This window comes from Pteropus alecto, unplaced genomic scaffold (genome assembly GCF_000325575.1).
Source record: "Pteropus alecto unplaced genomic scaffold, ASM32557v1 scaffold131, whole genome shotgun sequence".
Classification (NCBI taxonomy): Eukaryota; Metazoa; Chordata; class Mammalia; order Chiroptera; family Pteropodidae; genus Pteropus; species Pteropus alecto.
The window spans coordinates 9,299,571-9,320,906 of NW_006434709.1; the positions used below are offsets into that span (position 1 = coordinate 9,299,571).

General features: G+C 44.6%; 1 protein-coding gene across 1 annotated transcript in view; it reads left to right on the forward strand.

The window, feature by feature from the left end:
• Positions 1 to 21,336, forward strand: part of BCL11A (B cell CLL/lymphoma 11A) — an 85,647-nt gene that overhangs the window by 63,208 nt on the left and 1,103 nt on the right. Inside the window, exons 2-3 of the mRNA XM_006909575.1 lie at positions 11,827 to 11,928; positions 17,215 to 21,336. The exon at positions 17,215 to 21,336 is cut by the window's right edge and continues 1,103 nt beyond it. Coding sequence (XP_006909637.1) covers positions 11,827 to 11,928; positions 17,215 to 19,235 — 2,123 coding nt within the window. The 3' untranslated portion in view covers positions 19,236 to 21,336. The remainder of the gene's footprint in view (positions 1 to 11,826; positions 11,929 to 17,214) is intronic.

Consider the following 21,336-nt stretch of genomic DNA (forward strand, 5'->3'; position numbering starts at 1 on the left):
TTTGCTTTTCCTAGAATCCCTCCCCCATTTTTGTTTTCAGGGTGTGCGTGTTTCCCTCTTCATACCCTCCAGCATGTCCCAGGCAGAGGTGGAATCTGCCGGGGTTGTCTCCCAAGACCAAGACCGTGGTTTCGCATTTCGGGGCCCTTGCCAGGCTCTTGGCTGGGAAGCTCCGGCCTCACAGAGCACACCAGGGCTTTGCATTCCTTTTCCTCGGGGCCTCCACTGGGCTGTGCCAGGATCTGGTGCAACTTGGGTGATGAGGTGTAGGTGGCTGCGGGTGTTCTCCTGCATCTGAGGCGGGGAGGCAGATGACATCATCCGGCCAGCCTTCCATGCTCCTTCCGTGGATAGCTGCCTCACTTTATTTTTAAACCTTTTAGTGGAGCAAAACTATGAATTCTAAATAGGATTATTTGAACTGAAGGAGTGCACACGATTCTTTCTCTTCGGGCAGAAAGACTGGGTATAAGTAGGGGATGAGAATAAAGTGTAGAAATTTTCTAAAAATAAAAATAAAAAAAATTAAGAGAGGGAGAGGAAAGGGACCCAGACTAGGTAATTGAGACTAATTCATTAGAAGAAGTAAGGAAATTTGACATCTAGTGTAACTCTTCTGTATAATTATACAGCATTTGGAAAGTGAATTATTAACCTGATTGTCCATAATGACCATTGAGTAAATATACAATTACAGATTGCCAAAATTGTACAGTGAACCGATGTGCCAGCAGCCACTTTAAGGGACTGTAATCATCTCTCGGGTCAAGGCTGACCTGGAGGCTCCTTGGTTTAGTGAATCATTTACTGGAGAGACCTCAGCGTCTTCAGGAAGGGAAGGTTCCCCTGGTCACTGTTGGCTCCACAGCCGCTCCTTCCAGCCCAGGTCATTTAGAATAAATAGCTCTCCAGCAGGAAAAAAAAGTCTCCTGAATGGCCCTCAATTTCTGAGTATTTATTCTTTGCTCGGAATGGTGCCAGGTGGACAGTACAGTCTTGGTTCTCAGAAGGCTTTGACTTTGCTTGGGGAACCAGTGCTGGTGGATAAGATGATCACGTGGAGCCCTGGACCCAAGAGAAACGAGGTGGAAAGCTGGAGACAGAGAGTGGCATATCCTTTACCATCCTATCTGTTGTCTAACCAGAGGCTTTCGTGCCCTCAGCCCCCTAAACTTTGGTGCCCCCCAGTAATCTCAGTAGGGCCTCCTCCCGGGGAAGTCCACAGCCAGCTCTGTCCTGGAGAAGCAGCCCCTGTGTCAGCCAAGAGCTGCAGGCCATAAATGCAAAGTACGGTTTAACAAAAGCAGCTTTTGAGTGAGAGAGCTGAGTGGAGTTGTCCCAACCTGTCAACTTCAGATTTCTTTCCTCCTCTCCATAAATCAAAAAACGGTTGGTGGAAGGGAGGGACAGAAGCGTTTCATTTTTGGATTTTGTAAGAAAATCAAATCAAATCAAAAGAAGCTGTCCCACGCTGATACCTTACATGCCAGGTTTGAGCCTGAGGCAAATTTTTGTGGCCATGTAATAAGCGTCTTTAAAATGGTGACAGACCCTGACTCTTTGCCTTGAATTACACTGATAAAAGACATTTTATTGCGTTAGAGCTGGGGCAGCAGTGCAGGACGGTTCTTGCCTGGTCGGCCTCTTTGAAACCACGTCAGCCCTGCTGTCCACACTCCCCTCTGCCTGACAGGGTTTGAGCGTGATGGCGGCCGATAATCTGTGGGCCAGTGACAGAGGGAGCTTTCTACCTAGCGACTGAAAGTTGAGGTTCTGGAAGCAAAAGGATTTCAGCCTCAGGGGTTTGTCAGGAAGAGTGGAGTATCTCCTGTTCCTAGTAGATATGTAAGAGATCTTGACTGAAGAATCTCATTGAATCTTAGATTCAAAATGAAAAATGATTCTGGGGTGTCCTATGTAGTGTGGGGTTCCTTTAGTTCCCCCTTGATGCCTGTGGAGAAGGAAAAGGGGGACTGTGGCCCTTTTGTGCGGCGAGGCCAGGTCTCCATGAGCTGAGTTGCTAGTGGACCTGCCCAGTAAGTAGAAAGGAGGTGAAATGGTGTGTTCTCAGTTTGAGGAGCTTGAGATGTCTGATAACTTTGGGTGTTGCCCTCATTGAATTAACAGAATTAGTAAACCCGAGAACAGCCTGCAGTACCCATTCTGTGGCTGGATTGAGGCCTCTTGAATGATTGCAGATTATAATGTGGACATTTCTCTGTCATTCAGGAAATTTTTTCCAGGCTGGTCAGTGGCGTAAATGCAGGATTAGAAACTGGGCAAACAGCCAAGACAATAACTATAAATTTTTGCTAAGAAAATAGGCCTCAAATAAATAGGCTATGTCTGCCCCCCTCCCTCTGTTTCGCGGGACTCCATCAGAGAGGTTAGGGCTGAGGCTGGAGCTCCACTGCTGCGTACCCAGGAGGAGGGAAGGTGCTGAGGGACCGAGTGATGGTGACACAAGTTAGAGGACCTTGGGGATGGGCAGAGGCCTGTTTCTGAAAGAAGGACTTGCTGCCTTGGGACGAGGCCTGGCCTCACAGCACCAGAACCCGTCTTGATTCAATCTCACCTCCGGCGAGAGGGCAGCCTAGTTTTGTTCCTGGAGAAATGTCAGAGCCTAACCTGCTAGAACATTTTTTTTTTTCTCAGTTTGTAGAGCTCTGCAGCCTTAAATTAGTTCTCATAATTTCCGAGCAATTCTGTGTTAACCATAGGACATAATAGGTTTTAATTCTGGAGAATGGCCAGTTCTAGTTCTAAGGATCTCTTGGCCAAGATTGTCACAGAGCATTAGGCCCATAGAATGTGTCTTCCCCACGTTCCCCCGACATACACACACACACCACTTTATAGTCCCAAGAATGCAAGTATTGCCTATAAGTGGCTGTAAAATTAGAGCCCAGGCAACGCACTCTGCTCTGGCCCACCTTGACGGCTCCTGAGGTGAGTGGTGACGAGGGGCAAAGCTTGGTCCCCAAGAAGGTGGGAAGGACTCTGAGTTCCAGCCCTGGCCTCATGACTGCCGCAGGATGCTTCTGGGATCTACCATTTCTTTGCTGGGGAGGTGAGGATAACACCTTACCTCATCCCACAGGATTGCCGTGGGGCCAGAATGTGAGGAGAATGCTTTGGGAAGCAGATAAAGCCTTCCAGAGAGGCCAGGACATACTTCTTTTAAAAGGGCTAGGCTTGGAAGCCTGACAGAGACTTCCTGGGGCTGCCTATTCTTCTGGGCCCTTTTCCTTTGAAGGGCTGCATGAATTATTTCTGGGAGATAAGAGCAGAAAACTCTTTAGCTTGCTGGGTGGCAGCACTGCCTGGGCCTGCCCCATCTTCCAACCATGCCTCTCCCCTTCCTTGTCACTCCAGTAGTGCTCCCGCCTGCCGACTTCCTCCTCCACAATGCCCAAGAGCACCTGAAAGATCAAGGGTCTTCTTATAAACACTAAGCACTAAGCTTGGTTTTCTTAGGGCTATTCTGGTATTTTCTCGGGACTGATGAAAACGGTGATACGGAGGCATAAATTACGCTTGTTGTGAGTTGACACAGATAAAAACGCTCAGGGTGGCCTCTTCGGAGTAATTTGGGAGTTGCATGTTCTGTTGGCTTTGATAGACAAGAGTCCTCTGCTGCCCTGACTGGTGTTATCAGAATTAAACGTTTGCTAAGCAAATGGTCAGTCTCATAGGATCCATCTTTACAGCCCAAATGTCTTTTCATCCCCTCAGTTGAAAATGCTTGTTCCGTCCTCCTCAGGCATCTAGCAATACTTGAATCAAGAGGAACTCAAGTGTAGTTTTCAAAGCTTTCCAGGTGTCTGGGACCGTGATTCTTCCACCCTTCTCTTCATTTCTCAGGTAGGGAAGGGAGGCGTGAGTGGAGTCTTTGAATACATTTGTGTGACGCTGGACAATTTGGGTGAAAGAAACGTATCCGGGGCAACTTCTTTCATCACCTGTACCTTCTTCTAACCACAAAGGTATTGCAGTTGAGCCCCACCTTGAGAAAGCCCAAAACACACAAAAATCTCAACAATGGAAACTGATAAATTAGCAGGTGATTTTTCACATTACAGAAAGATTGTTAACTTTTCCAAAGGTTTCGCCACAGGGTTTCTTTAAATAGTGAGCTCCCCCACTGAATTTAAAGTGTTTGTTTACAGATCATTAACTACTTGACAGAGAGGTTGGGGAGGGGTGGAGGAAGAAGCACTTAAAAGGTAAAATGTTAGAAGCCCTGCCAATTTTCGATAATCCTGGAAGGGTGATGAAACATCTCTGAAATTATGTTGGTTGGCAAATGTAATTCACTTTACAGAAATCCATTTTACATATGGCTTTCCAGGAACCCTTCAAGTTGGTTGAGAGTTGGTCAAGACCACAAGATGCTTGCTGTGCCTCCCTGGTTTGAGGTGGCTGGGAGAGGGTTGTGGCTTTTTTTAGAGTCCTGCATGTGCCCTTGCGAGCAGTGAGTGCGCAGCTCTGGTCTGAGGCCTAGCTTTGCCATTGGCCTTCTGGCGCGGACAGCAGAGACCTTTCCCCTTGACGTTTAGCCTGAGTGTGTGGGAAGTTTCTTCCTGGTTCTTTCTGACCTTCAGTCTCTTTGGCTTAACCCACCTAGATTTTCTCCTTGATGCTCAGACGTGGCCCAGGAGGTTGAAATCCACCACCAGGCCTATTCTCTGAGTCTGAGGATTAACCTGGGGACTGGAGTCAGCTTACACAGGTCTGTAGGTCCCTCCTAATCTCTGCAAGGTGACAAGGGGCACAATCCCATCCAGGCCAACTTCTAGGGTGGCCCACAGTAGGTCTCTTAACTGCATCCAAGTCTCCTGCCTTGAATCTGGCCTCAAGGAGACTGACTGATGTGAGGAACAGAAAAGAGAAGTCATCCATCCAAGCCAGTCTTCTCTTTTTAAAGACGAGAAAATTTGGGGCCAGAAAGGGGAAGAGATTTACTCAAAGTCATGCACAGCTGTTGAGTGGCAGAGTTGGGACTGAAGAACCTGGGTTCCTGACTTGGTTCCAGTAGTCTCTCCAGAGGAACGAGTCCCTGACATCCTAAAGGAAGAAAAGAGTCTGGAGAGTGAGATTTGTGGGGGAATGCCCTGGGCCCAGGCATCTTTAAAAGTGGTTCCCAAATTCCCCCAAATAACCTGAAAAAATACCTGAAGTGGAGGCAAGCCTGCACACACACACACACACACACGCACGCACGCACGCATGCACACACTCACTCACTCACACCTCACCACACACAAACAAAATCCTCAAACCAGGACTCAGAGTGGCTGTAAGGTGACACCTACCCTCCTTGTGGAGGAGAAGAGAAGAAAGAGAAGGAAGAAGGGAAATATGGAGGGAAGGTCAAGTTGATGATTGGAGAGACAACGCAGTATATGGAGAATCTCCACATTTCTTGCACAGTCATTTGTTGAAAATGTGTCAGCAAGTACAAGCCTATCTTAAACTGGCAATGTTACATCTGAAATGGATTATTTAACCCGGGGAGGCAGTATTGCGCAGAAGAACATGGCTATCAACACTTGTTTGTCTGACTCAGAGGGATAAAACACAATGAATTCCAGCTTAGGAGACCACCCATCATTCATCAGTGGAAGAAAGTCGAAGTGGGGGAAACGAACTGGACAGATGAACTTTCATAATGAGTTTCACAAGAGTCCACATGATTGTGTCCCTTATTTTAAGAAAACGTGATATTTGGAACATATGAAGCCGTGAAAGCTGAAGACTTCACAGAAATCATCAGAGGGCTTTTTAGAGGACCATATCCTCTGCTGTCAACTGGATGAGTTGGTGTACAATATTTTGATTTAAATGTCACTACCGTTGGACCCCATTTGCTCCGTGCACACCTTGGGCTTTGCTTCTCTCTGAGCATTCAAATCTGTTTCTTTTGTCTAGAAAGTCTTTCCTCTTGACTCTCCAGGTCTGGTTCCTCAGTTACCTCTTCCCTAAAGCCACTCTCCTCCCTTCCAAACGGAATTTTTCTTCCTTCCTAGCAGTTTATCGACACTTCTCTCATGACACACTTTCGACATTGGAGTAGAGGGAGTTCTGTGCTGGCCTTATCTTCTCTACTAAATGAAGGCTTCTGTAGTCTGTCTGAGTTTTCTGAGTGCTGCCCACAGAGGCTAGCCCACTGCTTTGGACATTATAGGCCCTTGGTAAATGGTTATTGAGCATATGCATGAAATAATGAATAAATAGAATTTATCCTGGGTACACATGTTTTGCATAGGGATACACACGGTTAAACAAAGAAAAAAAAAAAACTGTCCTAAGACAATTTGTCTTTTTATGCAGCTGCCCTTCCAGCCTCCTCAATAAGTTCCATCATTCTAAAGCAAAAGCTCAAAGTGTAATAAAAATTTATCTAATTCATGATCAAGTGAAAATACTTTGGGACCAGAGCCAAAGAGTATTATTGGAGTGAACTTTTTTCAACACCCTAAATTTAACCAGCTGGAATTCTTTTTTTAAGTACCATCCTATTCAACCTTTTGAAATGAAGGATTTGCCTTTTAGTGGGAAATCTGCATTTCAACACAAAGATGGAACACAATGTCTTTGGCTTAGTTATTCTTCAGTAAAGCAAGCTCCTTTTTTTTTTTTTTTTTTTTTTTGAATTATGTGCTTTGCTTATGTTAAAGACATGGATTAAAGAAAATTTTGTTTAGGCCTGTCAGATTTGTGGCATTTTTTGCATTTTTACAGATAAAGGGACATAAAAGATGTTGTCTCTCCATCCCCCCTCATAGAGTGAATGCCTGAGGTGGAAACTCTTAAAGGTAAAATTAGTAATGTGTTGTTTAGATAATCAAGACTCTGAGAGGATAGAATTGGTCAAAAAAGAAAAAGAGTTTTTAAATGAGAAATTGATAAAATTAAAACCACTGATGAATTACCAAGAAACATTCCGTAGTGTGATGTCTCTAGAATTCTCTCCTGCTTTCATTTGTACAGGATACACTTTTTAAAAAGTGTCACGACTTGGAAAAACTTTACCTAGTAAAAACTCAGTGATGGAATAAATGCTCATGGAACTTCTCACTTCTAGAACAAAAGGGGATGCGATTTTCACATCGGGTTAATTAAGAAGTTCGTCAGTGATGATAAAGCTGATGCATTTTCAGTTTAGATTGACACGACTCAAGACATAGTTCATGTTTGCTCTACAATACTCTGATAAGTCACAGTCTGAGAGAGGAGAGCTGATATCTATCGTAAATAGAGGGTCAAGAGCTAGAAGGACATTCAGTGGATTTGTTTTCAGTTAAAGAAGCCTCTAGCCCAGACGAGCTGCACTGTTGTTATTTTTGTGATTTGGATTCATTAAGGTAAAATTGATAGAACTGGAACTGGTTCGTTCAGGGAACTCTACAGACTTTCAGGATACATTTTAAGTGTAGTTCGAAGTTGGCTACTGGCTGTGTGGGGAAGAGACTTGAGAATCTTGGAGCTGGAAAGGATGGTGAAGGTTCTTCATTTTGTCCTGTCACCAAATATAGAGAGCTACTTCCCTGTCATGGTGGGTTGTCATCCATTGTCTTCCTGAAGATTTAAGGTGGAAAGGAGGTCACAGCTTCAGAAGGTAGCCATTCATTTTGGGGATGGCTTGACTGGAAAAGCAATGAAGTTATCTAAACATGTACGTTTAAGATAAAATATATATATACACACATACATGTTTTACTGAACAGCAAACATCTATACATCTGTGTACTCCTCTAGAGAGGTCTAGGCTTTTTAATACCTGATAAAAGTTGGGCACTGGGGGCAGTCATTACCTGTACTGGAAATGATGCTTTGTGCTTAGCTGTTTGGACACCTTTGCAGATCAGCAGTATTGCTTGTTGATTAGTGGACAGTGATGTGGCTGTATTACACATCCAGTGATTAGTTTCAGAAACAAATAGTATATTAGTAGTAAAAAGATCTTTGAGATGTTCTTGAGGAAACCTAAAACTTGATTTAGTCACCTTAAATCCCAGGGACATCCCACTGGGCTTATAGAGCTCTGCATCAAAAGTTGGTACCCAACGAGTAGAGAAATGTAAAGGGACCAAGGTGCAACATTAAATCAAAATCCTTTCCAATTTGTTGCAGATTTTTAATGAGACCTGAAAAATAAGATTCATTTTTTATTCAGCCATAAGGAAACATTGCAACCTAATAATGCATAAGGCATTTCTGAGGTCCCAAGTGAAGATGCTGGATCTGGAGAGACTTTTATGAAACAGAACAGGTTAAAACACCTTTCGCCAGAGGAAATGGCATTTAAAAGATTGATTCGGAAGAGGGCAACACATCACATCTGAGAGTTCAGAAAGGGAAATAGGAGTTCGGTTCTTGCTCATCCGTGCAGTGTGCCACAGCTGCATTCCCAAATATTTCAGCTTTTATGGAACCAGTGAGGACACCGTCTGTCTGATGTGAGCTTGTTTGGACGTTGTCTTGTGCAAAGAGCATTCCCTGCTTGATGGAGAGCCTGGGCCTGTTTCCTGTGCTGGTCAATGGAGAGATCCTTATGGATTTCCCAAACATGTTCTGCTTTTGACTGTTCCAGTCCTAAAGGAGGTGAGTCTCAGACAGAACAGGCGACAGTCTCACAGCCAGTGGATCTCTGCCAGGGGAACATCAGAGCTTCCAGCTTCCATGCCTCCCATTACCCTAAGACTGTGCTGGTTAAACAGATTGTGCGTCTGAATCACCTGGAGGGCTTGTTAAACACAGATTGCTGCTGCCCCCCCTACCCCCGATTTCTGATTCAGTAGGTCTGAGGTGGGGCCTGAGAATTTGCTTTTCCTACAAGTTCCATTGATGCTGATGCTGGTCCTGGGTCTGCACTTTGAGAATCACTGCCAAGGAAATAAAAAGAGCGTAGCTGGACTCCCCACTTCCCAGCCAGCCACCTGAGTCCACCTCTCTGGGGAGACTGAAACGCGGGTGGGAGAAGAGGCCTTCATCCAGGGGCAGGCTGGGAGGGCAGTGCTGCTCATTGATTGTGATGCTCAGAAGCACTGTGAGACTTTACTCTGCCTAAACTGTGATGAAATAGTTGAAAGCATCATAGCAAGAAGTTAAACCCTAGGGAGGCTATTAACAGTTTAGCATTTCCGGTTCCTGTGGGAATGTTGATTCTGCTTACCAAGGAGTGTGTTGTGGACCTGTTCGGTGGGAGAGGCAGCAGAACCAGCCAGGGTTCCCCATCGCCTTTGCTTTGACATTCTTCCTGGAGGAAGACAAATGCAAGTATGAGTCACTCTCTCAAATACGATGTCAGTGGCTTGTTAGGCTGATAGGATTTTTTTTTTTTCCTCTTCAGCTGGCTAATTCTGCAGGGGAAGCAGAGGTAGAGGGTGAAAACAGTTGGGGTGCACCAAGAGCTGCAGGAAGCAGATCAGGCGTTATTTTCCAGTTTCGGAACCGAGTCAGTTCGTTTTGACCTTTTGAAAGGCCCACTCAGCACCTCTGGGCTGGACTGCTCCCCCAAGAGGTTAAGAGAGGTTGTTTCTCCTAATGAGTCAGGAGAAGGAGAGCCCTCCTCACTGGCACCTCTTGGGCAGTAAAGACGAGAGTGGGAACGGCAGAGGAGAGGAGATAGACAGATGTCCCAGGAAAGGGCACTGGATGGAGAGTCAGGAGGCTAATGCTGATCTTCACTTTGTGGTTAACTATCAATATAGCTATGGGTCAGTCTCTGTTTACCCATTTGTGAAATGGAGGCATAGACTTGATGATCTCTTAGGTTTTTTATGACTCAAAAAACAGAAACAAAACAAAACCATAGTGCCAGATACGCAGAACTCTCCTTGATGGGACATCACTTTGCTTCATGGCCTGGCTCCATGAAGAACTGGGCGGGGCTGTTGCCCCAATGCTCAGCTTGCTCAGGGCCACTGCATTTGCGGACAGGTTTGCCGACCAGGGATACACACAAGTGCTCAGGCCTGGCTTAGGTTAACAGTTCTCCCACTTCTTGCTGGAGGCCTTTTGAGGCACCTCAGGGTCTCTTCTCTGAGTAAGTGGCAGGGAATTTGAAATTAGACTCTCCTCGTGTGAGGGTCCAAGTACCTTGTTGCTTTTATGTTGGGGTCACAAAGGTGCCTCAGTTGTGTGGGTCTCCTAAGAGAAGGATTTCAGTCTTGGCAACAAACACTTATTAAACAGCTGAGCAAGAGCAAGTGCAAAAGTGAATTCTCGGATTTCTCATTGAAAAGCACTGACTAAATCTGTAGTTAATTTTATCCTGTACTCTCAATTCACTGAACATGAGCAGTCAGATGAAAACCTACTTGTTTTTTGAGTCCAGTCTTCCCGCTTTTGCTGGTCCGTTTCGTGGTATTTATTTTGTTTTGAGTCAGAGAGGAGGACATGCCTCTTTAGATGGTCTCAGGTGAGGTGGGGCCTGCACAGCAGCCTCCCCTCCTAGTCCTGATAACAACAGATTTGTGCCGTCTGTGTAAGAGCTTCCAGGAGCCACATGCCATTGTTACCCACCAGGTCCTCGTGGAAGGACACCTCAGCCGACTGCCCTGGCTCGTCTTGGTAATGTGATCTCTACAAGGAGAATAGGATGTATTTTACACTCGAGACCTGCTGTCCTAGTAGAACAGCAACACTTTTAAGTGCTCTCAGTATTAAGCTAATGGAAAACATATTCTGTTTACTCACCATCAAAGTCTGTTTTTCTTCTCTCCAGCCTCCCCCAAGTCATCACAAACTCCAGCCTCTAGAACACACAGAGTGTCTCCTGCCCCATCTGTTCTCCGCTCTGTCTCATGGTTGACCTCTACATGCTTGGTTAGCTCCAGGTGGACTTGGAAAAGCTAGGAACTTATCACACAAACCATACAATCCCCAGGTTGCACAAACCAAATATTTCCTTTCTTACAAAAATCGCAGTGCTAGAAATGCTTGATTTACTGCTAGGTTTATGTTAATTAGTGTGAGAAGTCATTTTTCCTCTCTAGAGTGCAACAAAATGCAGTAGTATGGAGAAGGTGGGTCGCTTTTTCTGGGTGCCACTATTATTGGAGTGCTGGTTCTTTCTGTCCTTGTCATTTAATGGTCAGATTCCTCACCCTCAAAGTGAGACCTGGCCAGTTATTCTAACTCAAAAGTCTAATCTTTATTATTCACCGCCTTGTGTTATAAGAAGCCATGTCTCTCTGGGGTACTCTATTGATTGAATTCTGGAGTGTGGCCCAACTCTAAAATGTCTAAGGTTTCCTCGTCACTGAAGGTGCTGTCATAATAAATACAGCATGGGAAGAGAGGGCAGTGGGACAGGGAAGGCAGAATGGGACTCTGTTCTAGAAGGAATGATTCACAAATCCACTCATTTCCTATTAGCATATTGTTTTTTGCTTGGGCTTGTCTATAAAGTAAATGTATGCATGTAAACCAGCCTTGCAGATAAATCTCCAGCCTGCACATTGTATTACCAAGTTTACCAGCCTACCCACAGTATTGCTAATTTCCCCTTGCTATTTACACATTTCTTATTATAAAACAATAATCAAACAATAACCGACAAACAAATGAATGAAAGAACCACCCCCAGTACCTAAAACAAACCTCTTCCCTTTTGTCAAAAAAGACCGAAATTAAAAATTAAAACCGTGGGAAATAACTCACCACTGTTCTTTCGATATAGGCCTTGGGCCTGTTAACTATCTGCAAGGCTGTTGTAATGATTTTAATCTATTTTAATGGAATTGAAATATGATATCACGTGGTTTGCGATGCATATTGTTTATAACTTCAGTGCCTGATTTTGGGTTTCTTTCACAGATAAACTTCTGCACTGGAGGGGCCTCTCCTCCCCTCGTTCTGCACACGGAGCTCTAATCCCCACGCCTGGGATGAGTGCAGAATATGCCCCGCAGGGTATTTGTAAGTTGAGCATTATTTTTTTTCTACAAACGTCCATGTGTGTAGAGATGAGAGTTTCTAGAAATTACCCTTACTTTTTAAGTACTGAAAGGAGTTACTTCCAAAATAGATTGGCATCCGCATATGTATTATTCCATTACTCACTTGGCACCCACTCCCCCACTCCACTCAGCTTTTTTCCTCCCCTTTTGTCTTGTCTTCTTCACTGAAGGCTTGGAGCTGACAGCAGCTCATCCCTGCGGGTCCCCTCCCCAGGGTCTGTCTGGCTCCATGACTAGTGACTGACTGCATATGTCTCTGCGGTCAGAGCCCGTTTTGTTGCTGGACATTCACTCCCATGGCCTCGTTTTAGACTTTGAATTATTCCATGACATACATTTTTAGCAGAGGCCAGAACCAAAAGGAGTCAGTTTAGAGTTACTCCAGAGTTATTCTTATGCATGTTATATATGCATTTACATGTGTATTTAAACATGGTGTATTTTTATATATACATGGTGCATTATATATGTGCATACATATATCATTTCTACTTGTTTTTCTCCTAGTTTTAGAGAAAAATGCACAGCATTTTTGCTAAACTCAAAGATACCACCGCTCCCACCCCCACCCCCACCATCACTACCACCATCCAGTTACTTGTTCAAGCCAACTTTTATAGTGGGGAACTTTTTACGAAATTTAGATTTTTATGTTTATAACAATGTTTTTGAAAGATGCTGCTTTAGAAGGTAATACAGTATGCTTCTCTATGTAGAAGTAAATGGTATGAGTCATGCATGGCTAAAAAATTGGATGGGTGGGAGGGCTGAGTCCACCCCAGATACAAAAAAGCAAGTTCAAGAAAAAAAGAGGTGTGACATCTAATTTTTTCATTTAAGAAAAGTATTTTTATTTTGAAAGTCAATGAAAAATAACCTGTTGTGGAAAGAAAAAGAAGGAAGGAAGGAAGGAAGGTAGGAAGGAAGGGAGGGAGGGAAAGTGTCATGGAAGGAGAAGAGCAAGATACAGGAGTTGAGACTATACAGGGAACAGGGTTTTGGATGGAAGGTGAATGGTGTCTGCAGGGCTGGGCATGAGTCCTGAGACCAAATTCAAAGCCAGTTGTTTATTTTTGTTAACTCCTAGGTAATCCTAGGTAACAAAGAGTTATTTGTGTGAATTTCACAAGCCCTTGGGTCCTGAGGGCTGGGTGGTGCAGGGGTTAAAAGCACCTCCTTTGCTCCCCCCACCCCCAAGCTGGGCCTAAGCCTGGGTTAGGTCACAGATTGCAGAGTTTAGGGGGTTGGACTCATGGTTTCGAGTCCCTACATGCTCACTGGGTGGGGAGAGCTCTTCTCATTTGGCTGGGGGTGCCCGGGGCCCCACACTTGGCTGTGGGAACAGAGCCACCCTTGGAGGGAAGGGAAAGGAGGGAGTGGGGCAATAGAGAGGAGGGTGGAGCTGAGTGGCCAAGGGCTGCCGGCCGGGGAATCGGTTTAGTTCTTTCTCTTCCACTTGATCCTCCCGAGGGCAGGGAGTTTGGTTTGAGGGATGGGAAACTAGGAGCCTGGTACGGAACCCCTGTTCTTCTCTGTTTCCCGCAAAGGGAGGGTGCCTAGTTTGCTGGTGCCCATGCTGGCAGGACCAGTTTAGGAGTGACCAGAATAAGGTATGTGGAAATGGGTTGTGGGGTTCCTGAAAGCTCTAGAGCAAAGCCGACCCCCACCCCACACAGCTGTCTTAACCTGCTAGCCGCCTTTGGCTTTCAGAGCACTTAGCATTGGTGGCCTCCCTGCTGGTGGACGTGGTCCTGAAAATCCACTCCCTCTAACCAGGGCCTCCCTTTGGCCTGGGGTAAGACCTGGATTCTGGATTTCGACCTTCCTTTGGATGCCCTTCTGGGTGTGTAATGTGGTTACTCATCACGCTAGGTAACTAATCAAGCCTGGTAGTAATGAAAAGTCATCTTCAAGTTGGACCTAATAGTTTACAGACGGCTTTTATAAACGTCTGTCATTTGAGCCTCACAATTCTTTAAGGTACTATTTTTATGCTCATTTTACAGATAGGAAACCTATGGCTCAGAGAAATTAAATGATTGTCCCAGAGTCACAAGCTAGTAAATAGTAGAGCCAGGGGTCCAGCATCAGACCTCCTCGTTCTTCTAAACCCTGAGGCTTAGATCATGTGACTTTTTAATCACCTGACAACGAGAAATGGGGTCATTCCTTTCCATACAATGAAATGAAATAAAATAAAAGCCAGTAGGTGAGCTAATAGCTGATTTTAACCATTTTAATGCTTAGCGTTCCGATGCTTGGGGCCAGGTCTCAGTTTATTGCTCTAAATCAAAACAATCCTCCTGATTGCCCAATGAAGCTCTCAAATTGAGAAGTTGATTTTCATCTGAGTAAATGAAGAATATTATTATATTTTACAAGTCAATAAATCAATGTAGCCCTAATTTTGCCACGCAGGAAATCAATTCTGGTCTTTCTAAACCATCAAAGATGTTATGAACAAAGTAATTTCACAAATTATGGCAAGTAACACGTTTATTGATGACTGCAGTTTAGGAATTTAGAATCTGTGAGCACTGTAATATAATATGGTGCATTGGCATGAGCTGAGTGAAATACAGATTATATGGTGAAACTGTAATGCATCATTTGCTATTAGTGGACTGGTAATAATTACCAGTTTCAAAGCAGCTCTTTCCATGTAATCTTTAGTCTCAATCGTAACAGCCCTTCTCATTGACATTATGATTACACTAGCTGCCCTCATGATCTAGAATATCTAGTTGATGGGAATGCTAAAATGCGATAGTAAAAACTGTATGTTGTATGTTCATTAGAAGATAAAATGCCATTTTCTCTGACCTGATGTATGAGAGAGAGAGGAGGGTAGGAGCAGTGTTAACATGCTGTAGCATGATCACATCGCTGGCTCTGAAAACAAAATTTTAGGAAGCCCAGGGAAGCTAAATAAAAGGGACTTTTCTCAGTTAAGGGTTTTTGAAAGGACACAGATGAGATCCTCGATGTAGTACTATATAGATCTTGGCATTTATCAATGGCCACATTCATGCTGCATGCAAAACCAGCATCACTAATTATGGGTCCAGTCCTGGGTTTCAAAAGAATATTATCAGGTAAAATATGATTTTAAGACATTAGGAATGATGAAAGTGTTAAGGATTTGCTTCAGCTGGCAAATCTCCTTTTTACCTACCCAATTCAGATTGTCAGGCTAAATGCACGATAATAACGCAGAGTCCTGGAGAGGCAAAGGAGAAAGCCACAGAGGGTCACAGTAGTTACAGGGAACCAGAGAGTTTTTTTCCTGTCTATTTAGGACCCAAGTCATTGTTCAATAACAAAAAAAAATTTATGAAAATACTCTCAATGATGCCTTTTATTTCCCTTTGAAGAGAGGAGGGAAACAAAAATAGGCAGATAATGTGATACTAATGTCAGCGTTTTCTTTTAAAATCTTTCTGCCTTCCCCCCATCCCCCCTACATTAGGCAAATGTTTGAAACCTAATTTTGGTATCTTATCATCTAATCTTGTTAAAGAGATTTACCCAGGAGTGGCATATATTGAGTGAGATTATAAATGCATTGTAAAATAAATTACAAGGTCAGGGCGGGGAGTCCATTATTCAGACAAGTGCTTGAGCGAGGCTGGCTTGTTTTGGGAGACTGACTTGTTTTGGAATATAAGTGTTTGGGGCTCCTGAGAAGACTGCCAGCTTTTCTTTCTGACTTGCTAAATGGAGGAATCATAATTGATTAATTCCTCCTTCCCATTCTAGCTCTATGGTAAATTTTTTCCTTTAAAAAGTTACTAGCTGAGGCTTTAAGGAACTCCTCTGACCCCTCTTTTAAGAGAGGGGCTAAAGTTTGTTATTTCTCACTTGTGTTTTATACACTGTTGTTATTGGAATCCCTGGGAGATTATCTATTTTTTTTCCTGTCCTTTGGCCACCAGTATTTGAGCCCTTTTTAATGCTGCAGTTGAGTGGTAAACTATCAGTTACTCTCTTGGTATATATATGTTTTTTAATTTAGCTATCTCCAAAAACGAATGATTGTGAAGTCAAGCTGGCCCCTCTTTGCCAAAGTGGCATTTACCACTCTCGGGTTCTTTTCAACGAGAGAGAAATAATGTGACTTAAGCAGGGCCCCTCTCCAGACGGCTTGGCTACTAGCCAAAGAGTTGACTAGCTGAACTGTATCTTTCTGTTTCTTTCTCAACTGGAGCTGAGGCTCAGCCGAGGGCACAGGATGTTGTATAATTTGGTTCACGTTGTTAGCCTCTCAAAATAATGAGGAGGAGGATAGTGTAGCATTTCTCAGCCTGCTGCCGGTCATGGTGCTGGCTGCTTTAACTGTTCTTAAACTAGGATGCTGTGTCTGCATAAGTTGGCATCAGCCTCTCCTACTAACTCTAGGCTTGCATTTGTTTGACTGGGGGAAAACTCCTAAAGATTTGATATGGCCTGTTGGTTAAATCCGAATTAAATTTCTCTTTTGAGATTTTCACAACATTCCTTGAGATAAAAATGGGAGTCCTCTTGGGGTGTCATGGAACCAGAATTGGGACTCGCTGACCCTCGCACCGGCTGGGATGTGAGGATACTGCTAGTCTCTCTTCCACGGAATTATTTTTTGAGTACCTTGTCATTTTTTCACAATATCAACATTAGTATATTTCGGGCTAAGATTAAAAGCATCTCTAGGACTACAGAGAATTATAATGAGTTGACCTTCTCTTTTTTGATACCTCTATGAAATGATTGCCTATTTAGAAAGTTCGCCTGCCATCCAGAGGGGGAATAGAACAATGGGATTTAGGGAGCAGAAAGGTTTCCCTTAGGTCACCTTGTCCAAGTCCCTCACTTAACAAATGAGAAAACAGAGGTACAGAAATGAATGGCTTCCCTAAACCACAGCTAGTGAAAGACTGGAAGGTTTAGAAGATGTTTGCTGAGGTTCTCTAGACTGTAGGGATTGTTAACCTCAAGCTTGAATTGACCTAGATTTTCCTGCTTTGGAGACTGGATTTAAAATTCTCAGAATTGAGTTAAACGGCAGGAAGACTGATTCGAGAAATACTTATTGGACACCAGCCACTAGGTGTGCCAGGCACCGTCTAGGCACAGGGGATAGGTCAGGCAGGGTTCAGGCCTTGGGGCTGAGGGCTGAGGGCAGGGAAGGCTGAGGTGGAACATAAATAAGCAATTGCTGATGCTCTCTTTGGCGATTAAACATTGATGTTGGTGTTGTATTATTTTGCAGGTAAAGATGAGCCCAGCAGCTACACATGTACAACTTGCAAACAGCCATTCACCAGTGCATGGTTTCTCTTGCAACACGCACAGAACACTCATGGATTAAGAATCTACTTAGAAAGCGAACACGGAAGTCCCCTGACCCCGCGGGTTGGTATCCCTTCAGGACTAGGTGCAGAATGTCCTTCCCAGCCACCTCTCCATGGGATCCATATTGCAGACAATAACCCCTTTAACCTGCTAAGAATACCAGGATCAGTATCGAGAGAGGCTTCCAGCCTGGCAGAAGGGCGCTTTCCACCCACTCCCCCCCTGTTTAGTCCACCACCGAGACATCACTTGGACCCCCACCGCATAGAGCGCCTGGGGGCGGAAGAGATGGCCCTGGCCACCCATCACCCGAGTGCCTTTGACAGGGTGCTGCGGTTGAACCCAATGGCTATGGAGCCTCCCGCCATGGATTTCTCTAGGAGACTTAGAGAGCTGGCAGGGAACACGTCTAGCCCACCGCTGTCCCCAGGCCGGCCCAGCCCTATGCAAAGGTTACTGCAACCATTCCAGCCAGGTAGCAAGCCGCCCTTCCTGGCGACGCCCCCCCTCCCTCCTCTGCAATCCGCCCCTCCTCCCTCCCAGCCCCCGGTCAAGTCCAAGTCCTGTGAGTTCTGCGGCAAGACGTTCAAATTTCAGAGCAACCTGGTGGTGCACCGGCGCAGCCACACGGGCGAGAAGCCCTACAAGTGCAACCTGTGCGACCACGCATGCACGCAGGCCAGCAAGCTGAAGCGCCACATGAAGACGCACATGCACAAGTCGTCCCCCATGACTGTCAAGTCCGACGACGGCCTCTCCACCGCCAGCTCCCCGGAACCCGGCACCAGTGACCTGGTGGGCAGTGCCAGCAGCGCGCTCAAGTCCGTGGTGGCCAAGTTCAAGAGCGAGAACGACCCCAGCCTAATCCCAGAGAACGGGGACGAGGAGGAAGAGGAGGACGACGAGGAAGAGGAAGAAGAGGAGGAAGAGGAGGAGGAGGAGCTGACGGAGAGCGAGAGGGCGGACTACGGCTTCGGGCTGAGCCTGGAGGCTGCGCGCCACCACGAGAACAGCGCGCGCGGCGCGGTGGTGGGCGTGGGCGACGAGGGCCGCGCGCTGCCCGACGTCATGCAGGGCATGGTGCTCAGCTCCATGCAGCACTTCAGCGAGGCCTTCCACCAGGTCCTGGGCGAGAAGCATAAGCGTGGCCACCTGGCCGAGGCCGAGGGCCACAGGGACACTTGCGACGAAGACTCGGTGGCCGGCGAGTCGGACCGCATAGACGATGGCACTGTTAACGGCCGCGGCTGCTCCCCGGGCGAGTCGGCCTCGGGGGGCCTGTCCAAAAAGCTGCTGCTGGGCAGCCCCAGCTCGCTGAGCCCCTTCTCCAAGCGCATCAAGCTCGAGAAGGAGTTCGACCTGCCCCCGGCCGCGATGCCCAACACCGAGAACGTGTACTCGCAGTGGCTCGCCGGCTACGCAGCCTCCAGGCAGCTCAAAGATCCCTTCCTTAGCTTCGGAGACTCCAGACAATCGCCTTTCGCCTCCTCGTCGGAGCACTCCTCGGAGAACGGGAGCTTGCGCTTCTCCACGCCGCCCGGGGAGCTGGATGGAGGGATCTCGGGGCGCAGCGGCACGGGAAGTGGAGGGAGCACGCCCCATATTAGTGGTCCGGGCCCGGGCAGGCCCAGCTCAAAAGAGGGCAGACGCAGCGACACTTGTGAGTACTGTGGGAAAGTCTTCAAGAACTGTAGCAATCTCACTGTCCACAGGAGAAGCCACACGGGCGAAAGGCCTTATAAATGCGAGCTGTGCAACTATGCCTGTGCCCAGAGTAGCAAGCTCACCAGGCACATGAAAACGCATGGCCAGGTGGGGAAGGACGTTTACAAATGTGAAATTTGTAAGATGCCTTTTAGCGTGTACAGTACCCTGGAGAAACACATGAAAAAATGGCACAGTGATCGAGTGTTGAATAATGATATAAAAACTGAATAGAGGTATATTAATACCCCTCCCTCACTCCCACCTGACACCTCCTTTTTTCACCACCCACCCTGTCCCATCGCCCTCCAGCCCCACTCCCTGTAGGATTTTTTTCTAGTCCCATGTGATTTAAACAAACAAACGAACAAACAGAAATAACGGAAGCTAAGAATATGAGAGTGCTTGTCACCAGCACACCTGTTTTTTTTTTCTTTTTCTTTTTTCTTTTTCTTTTTCTTTTTTTTTTTTTCCTTTATGTTCTCACCGTTTGAATGCATGATCTGTATGGGGCAATACTATTGCATTTTACGCAAACTTTGAGCCTTTCTCTTGTGCAATAATTTACATGTTGTGTATGTTTTTTTTTTTTTTTTTAATTTAGACAGCATGTATGGTATGTTATGGCTATTTTAAATTGTCCCCGATTCGTTGCTGAGCAAAAATGTTGCTGTTTCCAGTTCCGTTCTGAGAGAAAAAGAGAGAGAGAGAGAAAAAGACCATGCTGCATACATTCTGTAATACATATCATGTACAGTTTTATTTTATAACGTGAGGAGGAAAAACAGTCTTTGGATTAACCTTCTAGAGACAGAAGAGATAGCGCTGAAAGAAAATCTCTATGAGCTAAATGTCTGTCTCTAAAGGGTTAAATGTATCAATTGGAGAGAAAAAAAAAAGGCCTTGAATTGATTGACAAATTAACAGAAGAACAAAAGTTTATTCTATCATTTGGTTTTAAAATATGAGTGCCTTGGATCTATTAAAACCACGTTGATGGTTCTTTCTACTTGTTATAAACTTGTAGCTTAATTCAGCATTGGGTAAGGTAATAAACCTTAGGACCTAGCATGTAATTCTATATTGTATTTCTCACAACAATGGCTACCTAAAAATATGACCCATTATGTCCTAGTTAATCATCATTTTCCCTTTCATTTAATCTTGTAAGCAAAACTGATTATACCAGTATAAAAGCTATTTTGCTCCCGGTGAGAGCTTAAAAGAAATGGGCTGTTTCGCCCAAAGTTTTATTTTTTTTAAATGATGATTACATTGAATGTGCAACGTGCAAAAGCCCTGGAACATGATTAAATACATGAGTAAGGATTTCATTTCATGAAGATACTTGTTTTAAAAAATGTCTTTCAAAAAAATTCTGGCACCAAAAGAAATAGATCCAGATCCACTTGGTTGTCAAAGGGACAATCAGACGATAAACTTTAAGACCTCGTGTACCATATTAAAAAGAAGAGGCTAACAATAAGGCTTGACAGAGGGTAACAGAGGAAAAAATATGTGATTTATTAGCACAACGTGGTATATTTGCCATTTTAAACTAGAACAGGTGTATAAGCTAATATTGATACAATGATGATTAACTATGAATTCTTAAGACTTGCGTTTAAATGTGACATTCTTAAAAAAGGAGAGAAAGAATTTTAAGAGTAGCAGTATATATGTCTGTGCTCCCTAAAAGTTGTACTTCATTTCTTTTCCATACACTGTGTGCTATTTGTGTTAACATGGAAGAGGATTCATTGTTTTTATTTTATTTTTTGATTTTTTCTTTTTTATTAAGCTAGCATCTGCCCCAGTTGGTGTTCAAATAGCACTTGACTCTGCCTGTAATATCTGTATCTTTTCTCTAATCAGAGATACAGAGGTTGAGTATAAAATAAACCTGCTCAGATAGGACAATTAAGTGCACTGTACAATTTTCCCAGTTTACAGGTCTATACTTAAGGGAAAAGTTGCAAGAATGCTGAAAAAAAGAATTGAACACAATCTCATTGATGAGCATTTTTTTAAAAATTAAAAAAAAAAACTTTGCCAGCCATTTACTTGACTAATGAGCTTACTTACTCCGACTCAACATTGCAAGCGCTGTGAATGGAAAACAGAATACTCTTAACATAGAAATGAATGATTGCTTTCGCTCTACAGTGCAAGGATTTTTTTTTGTACAAAACTTTTTTAAATATAAATGTTAAGAAAAAAATTTTTTAAAAACACTTCATTATGTTTAGGGGGGAACTGCATTTTAGGGTTCCATTGTCTTGGTGGTGTTACAAGACTTGTTATCCATTTAAAAATGGTAGTGGAAATTCTATGC